Raw genomic sequence first — 17,181 nt, forward strand, 5'->3', positions numbered from 1 at the left:
GGGCCACTGGGGCCACGGCCCCCACACCCAGAGGTGGGAGTGGCTGAGAAGTCCCTCCTCGGTAGCGTTCTTTTGCTGATGACTGACTGGTATGGGTATATAAAAACCAGCTCCCTTGCCTTACGTTTGGAACAGCAATGGGGTATAATTTATACTCGAGTTCCCCCCTCTGGATCAGGCTAAAGCCATTATCCACAGGACTTGATACGAAATTCTGACCCTACTTTTTATTAAAATATATTTTTATTGATTTCAGAGAGGTAGGGAGAGAGAGAGAAACATCAATGATGAGAATCACTAACAGGCTGCCTCCTGCACACCCCACACTAGGAATGGAGCCTGCAACCCGGGCATGTGCCTTTGACCTGGAATTGAACTGTGACCTCCTGGTTCATAGGTTGATGCTCAACCATCAAGCCACACCAGCTGGGCCGTGACCTCATAATTTAATCTATCATGGCCCTCTAATACAGCGGTTCTCAACCTGTGGGTCGCAACCCCTTTGGGGGTCCAATGACCCTTTCACAGGGGTCGCCTAAGACCATCAGAAAACACATATATAATTACATATTGTTTTTGTGATTAATCACTATGCTTTAATTATGTTCAATTTGTAACAAGGAAATTGGGGGTCACCACAACATGAACTGTATTAAAGGGTCGCGGCATTAGGAAGGTTGAGAACCTAGAGCCTCCCTGTGGTGGCCCCAGATGTCAAATAAGCAGACAACTACAGTATATGCAAGCTAGTATGCAAATTGTATGGCTTATTGGTTTTCCCTAGCATCCTTGAAACAAATTTAAGTACTGTAGTAGTAACGGTTACCCAAACACATTACCTGTTCTTTCATGCCTCAGAGCCTTTGCCCAAGCTACCTCTAACTAGACCAGTGGTTCTCAACCTTCTGGCCCTTTAAATACAGTTCCTCATGTTGTGAGTCAACCATAAAATTATTTTTATTGCTACTTCATAACTGTAATGTTGCTACTATTATGAATCGTACTGTAAATATCTGATATGCAGGATGGTCTTAGGCAACCCCTGTGAAAGGGTCGTTCGACTACCAAAGGGGTCGCGACCCACTGGTTGAGAACTGCTGAACTAGACTATCCTTTCCTCTTTGCCTAGTAACTCCAAATAATTCTTAAATTTCAACTCATACCTTTGCAATCATAACCAAGGAAGCAGGAGTAGCTTTATCCAATACCCTTGAATATTCTGAACAACCTTACCAATCGGGTCGGATTTTTAGTACTTGGTACTTTATACAATGGCTTCTTAAGTTACTCTAGATTCATGGTGGTTTTGAACAATAAAATGTTAAGAACACTAGAACATTTAATGTGTTATTTTAGTGACACATGGCAATTATTTTAATTATTTACTCACTTATTCAATCATGAACACCGACTACATGACTGTTGGCTAGGCTTTTGTTTTTAAGAAAATTGATGGAAAATCAAAGCAATTTAAAAAAATACTTTATTGACTTTAAAGAGAGGGGAAGGGACAGGGGGAAAGAGAGAAACATCAATGTGAGAGCCCGAAACCGCAAACCAGCAACCTTTTGGTGCCGGGGGCAATGCCCAACCAACTGAGTCACACTGGCCAGGGCTCAAAGCAATTTTTTTTTTTTTGAACTTTGTTTTGTTTTTTAATTAAATCTTTATTGTTCAGGTTATTACATTTGTTCCTCTTTTTCCCCCCCATAACTCCCCTCCTCCCAGTTCCCGCCCCACCATCCGCCCTCACTCCCCACCCACTGTCCTCATCCATAGGTGCACGATTTTTGTCCAGTGCTCAAAGCAATTTTTAAGAGAAACAATGAAGTTGGAAGATATAACGTACCTAATTTCAAACCTTGTTATAATGCTACAATCCAGATAGTTTGATATTGGTGAAAAGATAAATATAAAGATCAATGGGACAAAATGGAGTCCAGAAATAAACCCATACATTGGTGGGTCAAGTGATTTAAAAAACTTTTTTTAAAATATTGATTTTAGAGAAAGGGAGAAACATTTGTCCCACTTATTTATGCATTCATTGCTCGATTCTTGTATGTGCCCTGACCGGGGATGGAACCCACAATCTCGGGGTATCTGGACAAAGTTCTAACTAACTGAGCTAAACGGCCAGGGCCTAAGTCTAGGTATTTAGCCAAGAGAAACAAAAACATGTCGGAATAAAGACTAATACACAAATGTTCATAGCAGCTATCACTTGTAATAGCCCAAAATTAGAAACGAAAATGACCATCAATACATGATTGGATACACAACTTGTGGTAAAACCATACAATGTAATACTGCTCTGTAATACAAATACCACATAACCAACTTATACAATCAATAAGAATGAATTTCAACATTATGCTGAGTCAAAGCAGCCAGGCAAGAGAACACAGTGTATGATTTCATTTAAAACGCCAGGCTGAAGCTTCAGTGCCCCGATTCCTATCCAGCCACGACTCCCCTCTAAGCACGTTTCCTGGCTCTTGCCAACTGGGATGTGGACTCTCATACAAGCCTTCATCTATCCAACTTGTTTCCATGTTCAGCCTCTTCTCTGCCTATCAGACTGCCCAGTCCATTGCCACCTGTAGAAACTCGTGCTTTTTGTAGCCTTCACTCCCAAACACATGCGCCTTCTCTAGGTTGACAGTAGCTTTTGATAGAAGACGGATTCTGACTCATTTTCACACTTTCCCCCACCTCCTCCCGCCCTCTCTGGCCCCATTTCGGTGCCTCGCCCAACGTTTACCACTCGTTCTGCCTCCAAAGAACGTTAAGAACTCGGGGAGAAAGGACCGAAAACGCACCTAACAGAATGCCTGGCGCATCTACTGGGCCCTCCAAGTGTGGTAGCTCCTTCCATGCTTAGCCCGGCCAGATGTTATCTCGATCTTACAGTTTCATAAATTTAGGCGCAAGCAAGACCTCTGCTAGGACGGTACCGCCCGAGGGAGGACAAAAAGGCCTTGCATCGTAATGGCATGGAGGCGTGATGGCCACCATCCCTTCCAGGGGATCTTAAAACTGTGACCTCGGGAGGCTCCACATACTCCGCAGGATTTAGGGGCGACTTTGCAAGCACAGAGTCATGCGAGCTCTCTCGGTGCCGGTTCCGAGAGCGGAGGCCGGGACCCCCCGTCCCAACACTACAACATCCGAACCGGACCCGCAACGCCGCCCCCGGGCTGGCTCCCCAATTCCCAGAGGAAACGTGAGACTCGGGAACAGGAGGCGCCCGCAGCGACTGGAGCGCGCAGCAAACGCGCGGCGGAAGCCGGAAGAGGCCTGACCCGCCCACCCCCACCCGGACGCCTCTGATTGGCTGCCGGCGAAGCTTGGAACTCTGGGGCCTGTGGCGTCACATCCGCCGATCCGCCATCTTGTTCCCAGGGGCAGTTGGCGGAAGAGATCGTGCTCCCCGGCCGCCGGCTCGTCTTCCGCCGGGAGTTCTCGCGGCCCGCGTCTCGGCGTCTGCTCTCGACGACCCGGAGCCCATTTGTCGGTGTCCTCGTCGCCCTCCCGTCACCCGGCCGGGGCACAGCGAGGCAGCCCCCTCTCCCGACGGCGTTCCATGGAGTAGGGTCCCGGACCGTTGTCCCGAAGAGCGAGCGAGCTTGTCCCCCTCCCCCCCCCCTTGTCCCTCCCTCCTTCCTTCCGCCGCAACATGGCTAACAACAGCCCCGCGCTGACGGGCAACTCGCAGCCGCAGCACCAGGCGGCCGCGGCCGCGGCCCAGCAGCAGCCGCCGTGCGGCGGCGGCGGGGCCACCAAGCCGGCGGTGTCGGGCAAGCAGGGCAACGTGCTGCCGCTGTGGGGCAACGAGAAGACGATGAACCTCAACCCCATGATCTTGACCAACATCCTGTCGTCGCCTTACTTCAAAGTGCAGCTCTACGAGCTCAAGACCTACCACGAGGTGGTGGACGAGATCTACTTCAAGGTACGCAGCGTCTAGGCCCGGGCCGGGGCTGAGTTCGGAGAAGGGCGGACGGACGGACGGACGGACGGACGGAGGAAACGGGCGGAGGCGGCCCCCGAGGTCTGAAGATGTGGGGGTCGGAGGAGGGCATGGAGGCGGGGGGAACCGGTGGCTAGGAGTCGGCCAGGGAGGGGTCAGACGGGGGCCGCCCTCATTTCCTTTTCGGATGTTTCGGGCCGGGAGAGGCCGCCGCTGTTGACCTCGCGCCCCCCTCCACTCCCCGCGCCTCCTGCCCACCCCTGGCGGGAGCTGGACGAGACGGGTGGCGGGGAGAGAGCAGGAAACAGCAACGGACGCCTCTCCGGTTCGCAGCTTTAAAACTATTCCTTTTGATGGTGGATCTGCTCGGCGCCAACTTGTTGGTGCTGCTCCCGCTCACCCCGAGCCAAGGGCGGGTATTGACTTCAGTGTTGGCCTCGTGTTGTTGGTATTGACTGTCCGGACAGGGAAATGGCCGGGGCGGGGGGAGGACGGAAGGCCTGGAAGTGTTGCCAGCAGGAAGGCAGGCGGGACTGGTCCCGGCTCCCAGTGCGTTGGGCTCGTTAGCGGTCTCCGGGCCCTGGGCTTCTGCGGCAGGGGCGGTGCTGGCTCGGCGGTGCTGGGGAGCTCGCCTGGCGCCGCCTCACTGCGCTCTTGTCTCAGTTCTTGTTTCGTTAGCAGGATTGACTCAGTCTTGCAGCGAGGCTCGGAGCAGCCCAGGGTCGCAGGTAGAGGTATGCACTATTAATCATGCTCAATCGCCATTAATGCATTTCCCTGGGTTAAGTGGACGGCTCATTAGATTATTTTGGCCATTGGTTTTGGTCTTTTCTTTACCAGCTTAGATAGGCTTTCTCCACGTACCTGCAAATGATGTAGCTTAAAAATAAAAAAAAAAAATCTTCCGGGCCTCCTAAGGTTTTATTTTAAAGAGTATTTGTAATAGCCTTGACAATCTTTCAGTATTTTCGCTAGAGCATCTAATATAATGCAGTCTGTTTTGTCTGTTTTGACTCTTAAAACATTTGACAAACCACAGGAAGTATTTTCTGTGAGCTGAACGTATCTGTAGAGGTGTTAATAAAAGTTTAAATTTGAATTCGCTGTTCTGTCCACCTTTTTGCCATTTAAGTGATTAGGTTATTGAAAGCTGCTTTTTAATCATTTGCTTTCGATAGAAAAATCATCTTGAGAATACAGTTCAACTGTGGGTATAAAAAGTGCCCTGGAATTTTGATATCCTTTTGCAAGAGTATTGTAATACTATCAACTAGTTTTTTTTTTTAAAGGTAAGGTCTTTTTCAGCATGGATACAGTGTGGTGAATATTCAACCTTAGCTTTATTTACTAGTAAACTTCAAACTGTTGAAAATTGGGTTCCTGCTCTTCTTGTGGCAAGTTCTGTTTAATGTCAGACAAGTGTAATGTGATAGAAAAAGAGCTTGTTTTCAAATACTGTGTTTTGAAACACGTCAAGATTCTACTAGTAGTTATTTAAATTCAGTTATAAAACTAAAGCCCCACACTTTCTTATCAAGACCTTAGATCAAATGATCATGGAAATGTGTAGGCTTACAATTTTGTAAGTCTGTTTTGTATTGCCTCCACGCTTTGGCTAGCCTTTAAGGAATTGAAGCATCTTTTATGCCACAAGCTGGGGGAAGGAAATGAAACAGTAAAGGGCGGGAGCCAGCCGAGCAAAGTAGTGTAATCCTTCACATTTACATGCCTGCTCTTCTGTCAGAAGCCACTGAGAGGCTAAAATGTAATTAACGTTGGTGGAAATAGTTTTAGAAATACATTGTGAAAGAACAGGGTTTTCTTTTGCCTTTAAGAAACAGTAGGTCTTACCTTCCTAAAGGGCCTTCTTGAGTTCTATCTTTTGTAGAGCTACTAATCTTTCTTTGCTATCTTTTAGGTAAAATATGTGGTTTTTATAGGGTGCCCACCTTAGCAAAGATGATACTGAATCTTTGGGTGTAGTGTAATGACTAATCACATTTATTCAATGGAATTGGTTCACATAATTAGGTTGAAAATAAATTATACACTGACCAGCAAGAATGTTCTCTGTAGGTGTGGATGTAATTTTATCTTTAATTAGGAATGAATGTAATGTCTGATCATGTTTTAAAAACAAATAAAATTCCAAAATTTTGCATCAGAAATAATTTCTGTTACTGTTCTAGCATGCTTTCTTCAAGTCATTTTTCTTTATTTTAATATCACCATAAAGTTGAACTATTAAGGGTATTTTAAAGATTTTTTGAAACAAATACTTAATCATTAATACTTTTTGCTTTAAGTAGGTATTTACATCCATTTTACAATGAGAATTTTCATTTTTTTAAGCAATTCATAAGAAAGCTATAAAGTTGGTGTGTCAAATATCTTCTACAAATATATGAGACTGGAAATGTTTGGCTCCACATGCACCAGCTCTCTACAGAGCTAATGGGATTTCTACTCTGTAAAGCTGTGGTTTTGTTAAACCCTGGTAGCTTATTGATGCTCTCTGTTATTATCAAAGCAGTTTTTTAAAGTTGGTTTATGTGCTTAACATGTGTAAACAAAATAGGTACATCATGTCAAAATACCCAATTCCAGACTTTTGGAAGAGCTGCTCTCTTATCGAATTGGGTTTATTTTAATCATACATGTAAAAAATTTGAAGTGTGAATGTTTGTTGTGTTCCTCTTTTCTATTTTCAGGTCACACATGTTGAACCATGGGAGAAAGGAAGCAGGAAGACAGCGGGCCAAACAGGGATGTGCGGAGGGGTAAGTAGAAGTACGTGCATTTTTCAGTTTTTCTGTGCCTTAGAACTAGGTTTATACTTATGTCAGTTACACGCTCAAATGATAATTAGCAAATCTTAGAAGTTTGGGTTTTTTGTTTTGTTTATTTTTTTAATCTAAATTCAAGTGTCCTATGAATGGAATTAGAAGTTATTTTTTTAATCCTCCATTCTTAGTTCTGGATTATATCTTGTTAATAATACCTATCAGGATTAATCAATTGGTGTTATGTAACTCCATTAATTATTTTACTCCTTTTTTTTTTTTTTAACTCTTTCCCTAAAAGGTTCGAGGTGTTGGAACAGGAGGAATTGTTTCTACAGCTTTTTGCCTGTTATACAAATTATTTACTCTGAAGTTAACTCGCAAGCAAGTGATGGGTCTCATAACCCACACAGACTCTCCGTATATTAGAGCCCTCGGATTTATGTACATAAGGTAATTATGTATTTATCTACATTTTTGTAAGTATCTCATTTTAATTCACATGAGCCTAATCTATCTTTTGTAATTCTAGGTACACACAGCCCCCTACAGATCTATGGGATTGGTTTGAGTCCTTCCTTGATGACGAAGAGGTATGTCAACAAGGGTAATAATTAGTTTCTTTTTCTGATTATACTCTCATGTTTTTAATCTTTTATTTATTGGAGGTTTAATGCCTTCCGAAATTTTCTGTGGTTAAATTTATCTCACTCAAATACTTTAGGAATTAATGTCCTTTTACTAAGACTTGGCTTTTTATATATATTAGGTTAATTTTTCTTAACTTTTATTCATTTTTAAGTTTAAATGTTCTTTGATAATTATTAAGACTTTTCTCATTCTAATTATGTTTCTGGTATTGATCTTGACTTGTATAGTTGATAGTGATTTTTTAAGGTGGACCATGCTCAAGATTAAAGTGATAAGACATGCTTGTAGAATACTAATCATAGCTTTTCTCCCCTGAAACTTTTTAGTTCTTACCTTCTAACTTCCAAATATTAATGTTCCCGCTTGCATAGAAGCACAGAAGTGAAAAGCTGGGTGAAACTTACGTAGGCCAAGAGTTAAGATTTAAGATGACTTGTTCAAGGTGACCAAAATATTTCAGTTCTAGCTTTCTCTCTCCTGTTATATATACTATACACACTTACAAAGCTAGTAACCTTTTTTTAAAATTATTTCAGGTTTTGTTTTCATTATAAATCTAGTTTACCATTCAAGCTTAACAAGACTGAGCTTCTTAAATATGAAAAGAGTTACTTTGGGAAACTTTGTCAGATTTAAATCATAAATGTTTTTTTTGTTTTTTGTTTTTTTTAAAATATATTTTATTGATTTTTTACAGAGAGGAAGGGAGAGGGATAGAGAGTTAGAAACATCGTTGAGAGAGAAACATCGACCAGCTGCCTCCTGCACACCTCCTACTGGGGATGTGCCCGCAACCAAGGTACATGCCCTTGACTGGAATCGAACCTGGGACCTTTCAGTCCGCAGGCCGACGCTCTATCCACTGAGCCAAACCGGTTTGGCATAAATGTTTTATTAATAGGCTTACATAGTGAAGCCTAAGAGCTCAAAGCAGACTTAACAGAGCTTTATTGTCCACATATCTACCCTTACCGCTGCTTTATGTTTTAGTAGTCCTTTTTATTTGATTTGATTATTAGTGTATATATATATTTTTTTAGATTATTTTTTTTATTGTTTTATTGCTTAAAGTATTACAAAGAGTATTACATATGTCTCCTTTTTCCCCCCCGCCCTTGACAATCCCCTGGCCTCCCCTACCCCCCAGTGTCTTATGTCCATTGGTTATGCTTATATGCATGCATACAAGTCCTTCGGTTGATCTCTTACCCCCCTACCTCCTGCCCCCCAACCCTCCCCAGCCTTCCCGCTGCAGTTTGACAATCTGTTTGAGGCAGCTCTGCCTCTGTATCTATTTTTGTTCATAAGTTTATAATGGTCTTTATTATCCATGAATGAGTGAAATTATGTGGTATTTTTCCTTCAAGTATATATTTTTTTAATTGTCCTCGTGCCTTTAAGATCCAGCCTATACTCAGGAAAGCCCTCCTAAACTGAGAGGGAGGTTGCTGTGTCCTGCCAGACTTCCTGTTACAGCTGAGCAGAGCCAGGACAAGTCAGTGGTCCTGTTATTACGGGTTAGCTAAAGAATTTGTTGAATTAAAGGATAGGTGTAATAGAAATCTTTCTAGTGTTGTTATACACACCTAAAAAATTCTCTCATATAAACATGGCAAAATTTTGTCTGCATTTTTTTGGGGCCTTGTTTACGGGGTGGTTCAGTATCTCAGAAGAAGCAAAAGGTGTGTGTTAGGTGATAAACTACAATCTTTAAACTATTTTTCTTTTTAGATGAGATTTTTTTTAGGCTGAAACACTTTATATTTTAAAAGCATGTGTCTTTTAATAATTGGTATTATATTAGATATGTTTCTGAATTCTTCTTTGTAATCTGTTTTTTTATTATGTTTACAAATCTGAGGATCTCTATTTAAGCTAACTTATTGTTTTCTTCCTTAGATATCTGCAGCGATTATATTTGGAAATACTGTATATCTGAACACTTAAATGTGTGTGAGTGCAAGCAGTTTTACCTGTAGCTCTTGTTTTCCTGTTTAGATAACAAATCTCACTTTCCTTGTGTGCTTGCACTATAGGTTTGGGACTGACAATAGCTGACTAACATGTCCTGAGCTGTGAGAGGGCATAGCAAGAAGGCCTTCATGCGGTAATGACCCTTTTCAGAGACAATGGTCATCATGGATTATGCGTTTCCAATTATTTGTTCATTTATTTATTTTCTACATGACTAAATTAGAAACCTCACTGCTTCATGGCAGTTGGTTTGCTATTGCTTCCAGTTTTACTAGGGCTTCATTTTATATTAGGGCTGTCGAAAGACAGTCTTTAGACAGGAGCTGTCTGAATAGTTCATATGTAGCTAGGTCACAGCACTAGGAATGATGTGTGCAAACATTTCCACAGAAGCAATGTGTACTTAGAAGGTATGTGGAATGCAAATTTAAGTTGATTGTTCCACATAGCTAAGTAATGTAAGGGACTGTTTCATGTTCTTACTGAGCTCCGTTCTCTCTATGCCCAGGAGGCTGCAGGTTTTGTTCGTACCTGCATGCACACACTAATAAGCCCGAGTATTTCTCTATCATTCATTACCAGAATAGAAGGGTACACATTGAAATTGTCCTGTTAGAATTTTTTTTTGTATTTGAGATTCCAAAGATGGTAATTTTTTAATAGTATTTATGAACATGTTGAAATAATTTTTTTTGACGGCTAGGGTATCTTTTGTGTTTCTGTAGGACCTAGATGTGAAGGCTGGCGGAGGCTGTGTAATGACCATTGGAGAAATGCTGCGGTCTTTTCTCACAAAACTGGAGTGGTTTTCTACCTTGTTTCCAAGAATTCCAGTTCCAGTTCAGAAGAATATCGATCAACAGATTAAAACCCGGCCGAGGAAAATCAAGAAAGATGGGAAGGAGGGTGCTGAGGAAATAGACAGACATGTTGAACGAAGGCGTTCAAGGTAATTAAGTCTTGAATTAAGCTTATTTTAAAAACATGGTTTATACAAGGTCCTTGAAACCAGTGGCAAGTTTTGTTTATAGTGTTCATTTTATGAGTTTGTCACTTTTCCTCCCGAAAGGTCATTTTCTGCCTTTAATGCCATCTGCAGCAAAATCATGTATCTGTAAATGTGAACAAGCAAGTTTTTTGTTTTAATCATTCTTTTAAAAAAAAAAAATACTGATTTTTTACAGAGAGGAAGGGAGAAGGATAGAGAGAAACATCGATGAGAGAGAAACATCTGTCAGCTGCCTCCTGCACACCCCCTACTGGGGATGTGCCGGCAACCAAGGTACATGCTCTTGACCGGAATCGAACCTGGGACCCTTGAGTCCGCAGCTGACGCTCTATCCACTGAGCCAAACTGGTTAGGACTAATCATTCTTGATATGTTCATGTAAGCTAGGGATTTAAATTAATAACACTGGTGTAAATTAAATTTTTTATAATGTTTAATTCAGATTTTTTTCTCTCCTCCCTCTTTCTTAAATATTAGGTCTCCAAGGAGATCACTAAGCCCACGGAGGTCCCCAAGAAGATCAAGAAGTCGAAGCCATCATCGGGAGGGCCATGGGTGTTCTAGTTTTGATCGAGAATTAGAAAGAGAGAAAGAACGCCAGCGTCTAGAGCGTGAAGCCAAAGAAAGAGAGAAAGAAAGGCGAAGATCCCGGAGTATTGATCGGGGCTTAGATCGCAGGCATAGCAGGAGTAGGGAAAGACATAGAAGTCGCAGTCGGAGTCGTGATAGGAAAGGAGACAGAAGGGACAGGGATCGGGAAAGAGAAAAAGAAAATGAGAGGGGTAGAAGGCGTGATCGTGACTATGACAGGGAAAGGGGTAATGACCGAGAAAAGGAGCGAGAGAGATCAAGAGAACGGTCCAAGGAGCGGAGAAGTAGGGGCGAGGTGGAAGAAAAAAAACATAAAGAAGACAAAGATGATAGGCGGCACAGGGATGACAAAAAAGATTCCAAAAAAGAGAAAAAACACAGTAGAAGCAGAAGCAGAGAAAGGAAGCATAGAAGTAGGAGTAGAAGTAGGAATGCAGGGAAACGGAGTAGAAGCAGGAGCAAGGAGAAATCCAGTAAGCACAAGAGCGAAAGCAAGGAGAAGTCAAATAAACGAAGTCGGAGTGGCAGTCAAGGAAGAACTGACAGTGCTGAAAAAAGAAAACGAGAGCGGAGCCCCAGCAAAGATAAATCTAGAAAGCGTAGCGGCAGCAAAGAACGTGCCCACAAACGGGATCACAGTGATAGCAAGGACCAGTCTGACCAACACGATCAGCGAAGGAGCCAAAGCGCAGAACCAGAGAGCCAAGAAAAACCACAAAAAAACAAAGACGAGACTGTGTGAACATGCTTTGTGAAAGTGGATCACATTGAATCCTATAAATCTTTGATTAAATCTGCTTTTTCCCCTCCCGAGTTGAGATTGTTGCGGTAGTGCGTACTCTTCAAGCTCCCGTAGGCTGCATTTTCATTTCCTCTTTTGTGTAGGGAAGTGCCTTTGTAATCCCATTTATTGCATTGATGTTTTCACCCAATTGTTGAGTTTGGTACATGATGCACAGATTGTTCTTGCATTTTTACTGTTTAGTTTTTGAAATGTACAGTCTGTACATATGTCCTGAAAATGTTTTACTTTCTTTGGCATGGTTGCCATGTTGGTTAAATTTGTATAAGGCAATAAACTGCCACTAATTCTATTTTTGTTTGTAGGTGTGGGATTATGGTTTGTGTACTGAAGTTTAGCATGGCTGTGCTTTTCGTAATAGAATGCTAAAGACTTTGACAATGGATCTTGGATGTTTGTTATAGGAAAATGCTTTCGATGTACATGAAGGCAGCAGTTGTAGGATTAACATTCTTGTCCACTGTATATTACCTTGGAAGACTCTTGTTAATATGTTATACTTAATATTCTCCACAGTAACTTTAGAGAGAATTTATGAGTAGTTTCTGATACAGAGGTTTAAATTAGGCTGTGATGTGATCAAAAGTCCTTTTAGCATTCTACCTCAAAGGGACACTGTTAGTATGCCTAAAATTTATTCACGTAGTTTTTTTAATTGAAAAAATACATGACATGTATCTTTTTTTAATTTCTCAGATTTTAAAGTACTATATTAAAGGGAAAAAAATGTCTAAAGCCCAGCATTCTTGCAGCAACCCTATACTAACATGAAATTGGGAGAGGGTGGGGCAGATGAGTAGAGAACTAGATTCAAGCCTCAAGCTTCCAAAGCATTTTTATAAATGGAAAATACTTAAATTATAAAACAGCTTGATATAGTGTCCTTTTTTTAAAATTCAAAACTTTTTTATTGATAATGAAGATTGCTGTTTGAGTTTTTAAACTTAATGTAGAGCAGAGAAGTATTAAAAGTAATGCTATGCTGCATTATTTAAGATTATTGGCAAATTATTTGATAGATTGTTCTTATGACTTGTATTCTGATTACAGAGAAGGATCATGAGTGTGGAATAAATACTGGATTAAATCCTTTTTCCTGGGTGTTGACTTTTCCCCTATGTGTTGATATCTTTTAAAAAGTATTTTTGTGGAAATGGGTGAAATGTTGGTAGAGTCACACTGTGGAGAGGTATATTTCAGTGAATTTGAAGCGTGTAGACTAGAATTGGACATAGGTCAGTACTCTGTAATCCTTACTAGAGTTCTTAATGGCAGTTCCCTTTGTTCAAGGGTGTTGTATTACTGGATTGTTCTTTGGATTGGGTGATTACTCAGTTTCATATCAAAGGTGCTTATCGAGGTACTTTGTACTTGGATTACATAATTGGACTTAAAAGAATTTTTATAAGTTGACTCATTTAAATTTTTTTTAGAGCAGAGAAACAAGCTCAAAGTGATTTGTTCAGTCAGTGCCAGGACTAACATGAGTGTTCCTGAAATCATATATTAACATTTATTTGATCTCACCTTTTATTGGCCAACTGATGGGCACTCAGAAGTCACCTGGCAAAATTGTTAAGTGGAGCAAACAAGTATATTTGAAGAGCCAGCCCTTTATATGTGGGCTTAACATTTGTACCTACCTAACTCCAGAAAAATCTCATTAAATGAAGAAATTTCTCTATGAAAATGCTATGCCTTTTTTTTTTTTTTTTTTTTTTGAAGAGAAGATTGTCATCTTAAATTGAGGTCGAGTTGACACGACACAGAAATTAGAAGACTACTCTTGAGTAATGAAAAGCAGTAGATAAATCACATGGAAAATATTTTGGGTGTACCCAAATTAAAGGTGCTACTCCTTGGAATATAGTTCTACCTGAAATGTTAATTCAGTGGTGTATTTTAAGTAATATGTGAAAAGGATTTTCTTCAAATGGAGGTGAAAATTTCTATCAAGCTGCATTTGATTTCCTGTGACATTTAAAGTTAAGTTTGCTTTTGAGGAACATTTTGATAGAACATGCCATAATACTAGTTAATGTTGAATATATTCAGGATTAATTCTTCCGACACAAGAAAACTTGGAAAGTTTTTGATAGAGTTTAATATAACTAGCAGCCTCCATCCAGTTTTCTCAACTTACTGAAATGGTTTCATACTTATATTTATCATACTTTTCATCTGTTTTCTAATGTTCAGTTTATAATTAAATAATATGCATGGGCTAGTTGAGTATCAATCTTGAGATTTTAATAGAAAATGTCCATATAAATGCTCAACTAATCTTAGTTAAATTTAGTTACTTAATTCTTAACCTTTGAGTTATGGGTCCCTTTTTAGGAATCTAATGAAAGCTACAGATCATGTCTAGAAAAATAAAAGGGCTCGCCCTGGCTGGATAGCTCAGTTGGTTAGGGTGTTGTCCTGATAGGCCACAGTTGGGGTTTGATCCCTGGTCAGGGACATACAAGCAGCAACCAATGAATGTATGAGATGAAGCAGCAAATCAAAACTATGTAAAATAAAAGGGCTCAAATTTGCACAGAATTTCAGAAGGACTAAACTTGGGCTTTTATGCTATTTTTACCAACCTGTAATTAGGTGTCCATTAGTTAGGAATGAATAGCAAGTTACTGGGAGAACTGCAAGACAACAAAAGTTTGGGTGGGGGGGGGGGGGGTGAGAGGAGTTAAAAAATGAAATTAGAACAAAAAGGTAATAGTATTCACTTATTTCCCTTCTGCAAAAGAGTTTCCTTGGTGAATATAAGTAGTTTATTTGAACATTGAGATGAGGCCCAGTTTGTAAGTTTTGTTTAACTGATTCCAATGTGTGATCTTGATTATACTCTGACCAGTTCCCTGGTTACATTGGCCAATTGATGAGCTTAAGCTTGGTTTAGGTCCTAATCTGATTCGGTCGTAACTTCTGAATTCTCCTTGAATGACTGACCCAATTACAGGACTTCTTCAGTGGAGCTGATTTTATGGGGAAGGAAACATTTCTCCCCGGCAGTTTTGGCCTCTGAAATCCCTCCATTCCATTCTAAGGGCCACCAGCTCTTTGACTTCTGAAGAGGTGTTTTTCATTTTAGGATCACTGGCTGTCAACATTTGTTACTGTGGGAACATGACAGCATGAATACAATCAACTGAAAAAAATACCAGCATCATAGCCGACTTCAAACCCATTGTTCTGTTCCTCAACTTTGATAGTCGAGATTACATATCTGTGACATAATCATGATCCGTAATGTAATGCAGCGGCGAAGTGCTCAGGTTGGTGGGGGTGTGGGGCCCGGTGTCTTAGCCTATTGCGAACATGAGTTCTACCTGTTCAAGGTAAACCGCTGGCCTCAGCTCCCAAGCCCACCTTCATTACTCTACATTGTGCTGCTGGAGCCAAGCCCTTACTATTTCTCTTGCCTGCTGGCACAGTACCACACTGGTCAGTAGAGGATGCAGAAGCAAACCGCTGCCCGGTTCTGGTGAGGCGTTCTAATTCTGAAGTGCATAGGACCTTGTCCTGTCCAGTGCTGCCTCACGGGAGGCTGTTTCCCAGCAAGTTTCTGGTGCTTCCTAGTAAGTTCAATGGCACCCCTGTGGGTGGCCTCCTAAGTTTTGTTGACACCCCTTCCTCTCTAGCCCCACACTTCAGCACCTCAGTAAAGAGTGGGTCACCGCCACGCCCTCTCCAACAAAGTCTGCATGGGAGTCTCACAAGGGAATCTCTTCCAAAGTTGTTCCTCGTTGGGTCCTCAGCCTAGAGGTGGTGGCTGCTCCTGTAGCCACTATTCCTGTATTCTAAGGTGCCGGAGGCCGGTCCATCCTTGTTGCTTGACACAGTCGCTGCAGGGAAGAAACATCTGCACAGCATATGTTTCAAGGGACCTGGCATATACAGCATACTGTTCTTAATATGTTTGCTCCCCCTTTTTTAACGCTATGTGCTATAACCAGAACCACCTCCCTTAGAAAGGTTGTTTCCCCAGGTGGAGATTTTTCCCTGGAATTAGGGATTAACAGGACTAAGGAAGAGAATAAATCAGTAAACCCCCCTAGTGTTACAGAAATACCATGTCCTACTTATGAAGAACTTGGACTAAAACTGTTGGCAATAAATTTGGGATTTGTTGGGCCCGCATCCCCAGGGGTCTGCCCACCAGGGAAAGCACCAAAGCCTATACCCCTGGAGACCCACCAACACAGGGCAGTCCCAGGGAAGGCAAGCAGGGGGCTGGGAGAACATGACCTTTACTGGGTAGGATAATCTCCTTCAGTCACTTCCTTGTAGCTTATCAGTAGAGCAGTGACCTTGGAATAGCCCTTATAATGGAACACAGAGATTAACCTAGACAAGATTAAAATCAACAGAACTAGATAGAGACAGGATTTTTGGCAAAGGTCAGATAAGAAACTATGGAAATGAAACAATGAACTGTAGAAGGTTACCCAAAGCATACCACGATGTAATTATAGAGGCATGCTTATAGGATCAAATAGTATAAATACAGATGTAACAGGACAATAAAAAGAGAACCTGGCTATGCTGATCAACTGAATGCTGTCTCCATGTCATTCCTTCTTCATGCTGTCTCCGTCCACACCTTTGGGAACCCCTGGACCTGCTGGGGCAGGACCCCAACACTTAGGCATTCTCTTTACCCTTAGTAATTAATCCCCTGTTACTGATTAGTAATTCTTTACATCAAAGTTTCCCTGTTCCAATTACTGTTTTCTGTCTCCTGACTGGCCTCTGGCTGTTACAGTGGATTAAGATACCAGTCACAAGGGTGCCCCTCCATAGGCTGGTTGATAACCCCTTCTGTAGTTTAGTATATAAAGGGCTCAACCAGACAGGTTGAGAATGATATAAGCGAATCAGACTGGCTCCTAGAATTTTGCCTGACAACTAAGTACAAATTGTCCAATCCTCAAAAGAATGGGCAAGACTTGGATAGTTGACATTTGAGGATGCCCATTCTCTCTTCATTTTGTTTTTTCTTTTTATGATGGTCTGTGTTTCTCTTTGGAATCCACAAGTCTAACTGGATTCTTTTACTGTAGTCTTCAGGGATTCCTGATCAGGGAAGGTCTTCCTGACATTTTCTTGACAATTCACTCTTATCTATCTGTGCTCAGCACCGGTAAGGAAATGTCATCTACTTGGCTGGACTTGGAAAAGAAGTGGAAAAACACATTTTAGATACAATTGCTTTTCCTTGCTGGGATGGTCTGTCCAAGGGCAGAGGTCCCGTCTGGGTGTGGTGGGAGAACGGAGTGTGAATTAGGGCCACCATCTGTCTCCTAGTGTCCAGTCTTCCTGTACAGTCAGCCTTACCCCGTGTTCCTTCTACATCGCTAAACAACTCTATTCCCCCTACTTTAAATCTTTGCTA

General features: G+C 41.6%; 1 protein-coding gene across 12 annotated transcripts; it reads left to right on the forward strand.

Moving 5' to 3' along the window:
• The first annotated feature begins 3,395 nt into the window (after window positions 1–3,395).
• Window positions 3,396–12,075, forward strand: PRPF38B (pre-mRNA processing factor 38B). Of its 12 annotated transcripts, none has more exons than XM_081112018.1 (7): window positions 3,398–3,955; window positions 4,655–4,707; window positions 6,685–6,763; window positions 7,058–7,209; window positions 7,289–7,349; window positions 10,107–10,330; window positions 10,868–12,075. In XM_081112018.1, exons 4-7 carry the CDS (start codon window positions 7,148–7,150, stop codon window positions 11,721–11,723), a joined length of 1,203 nt encoding a protein of 400 aa, XP_080968144.1. In that variant the 5' UTR covers window positions 3,398–3,955; window positions 4,655–4,707; window positions 6,685–6,763; window positions 7,058–7,147; the 3' UTR covers window positions 11,724–12,075. The 12 variants fall into 12 exon arrangements, with proteins under 12 accessions (XP_080968143.1, XP_080968144.1, XP_080968139.1 ...); XM_081112013.1 differs by having other exon boundaries at window positions 6,685–6,753; XM_081112010.1 differs by having other exon boundaries at window positions 3,405–3,955; window positions 6,685–6,753; window positions 7,289–7,363.
• Window positions 12,076–17,181: the final 5,106 nt, after the last annotated feature.

Source organism: Myotis nattereri (assembly GCF_964212035.1).
Source record: "Myotis nattereri genome assembly, chromosome: 18".
Taxonomy (NCBI): Eukaryota; Metazoa; Chordata; class Mammalia; order Chiroptera; family Vespertilionidae; genus Myotis; species Myotis nattereri.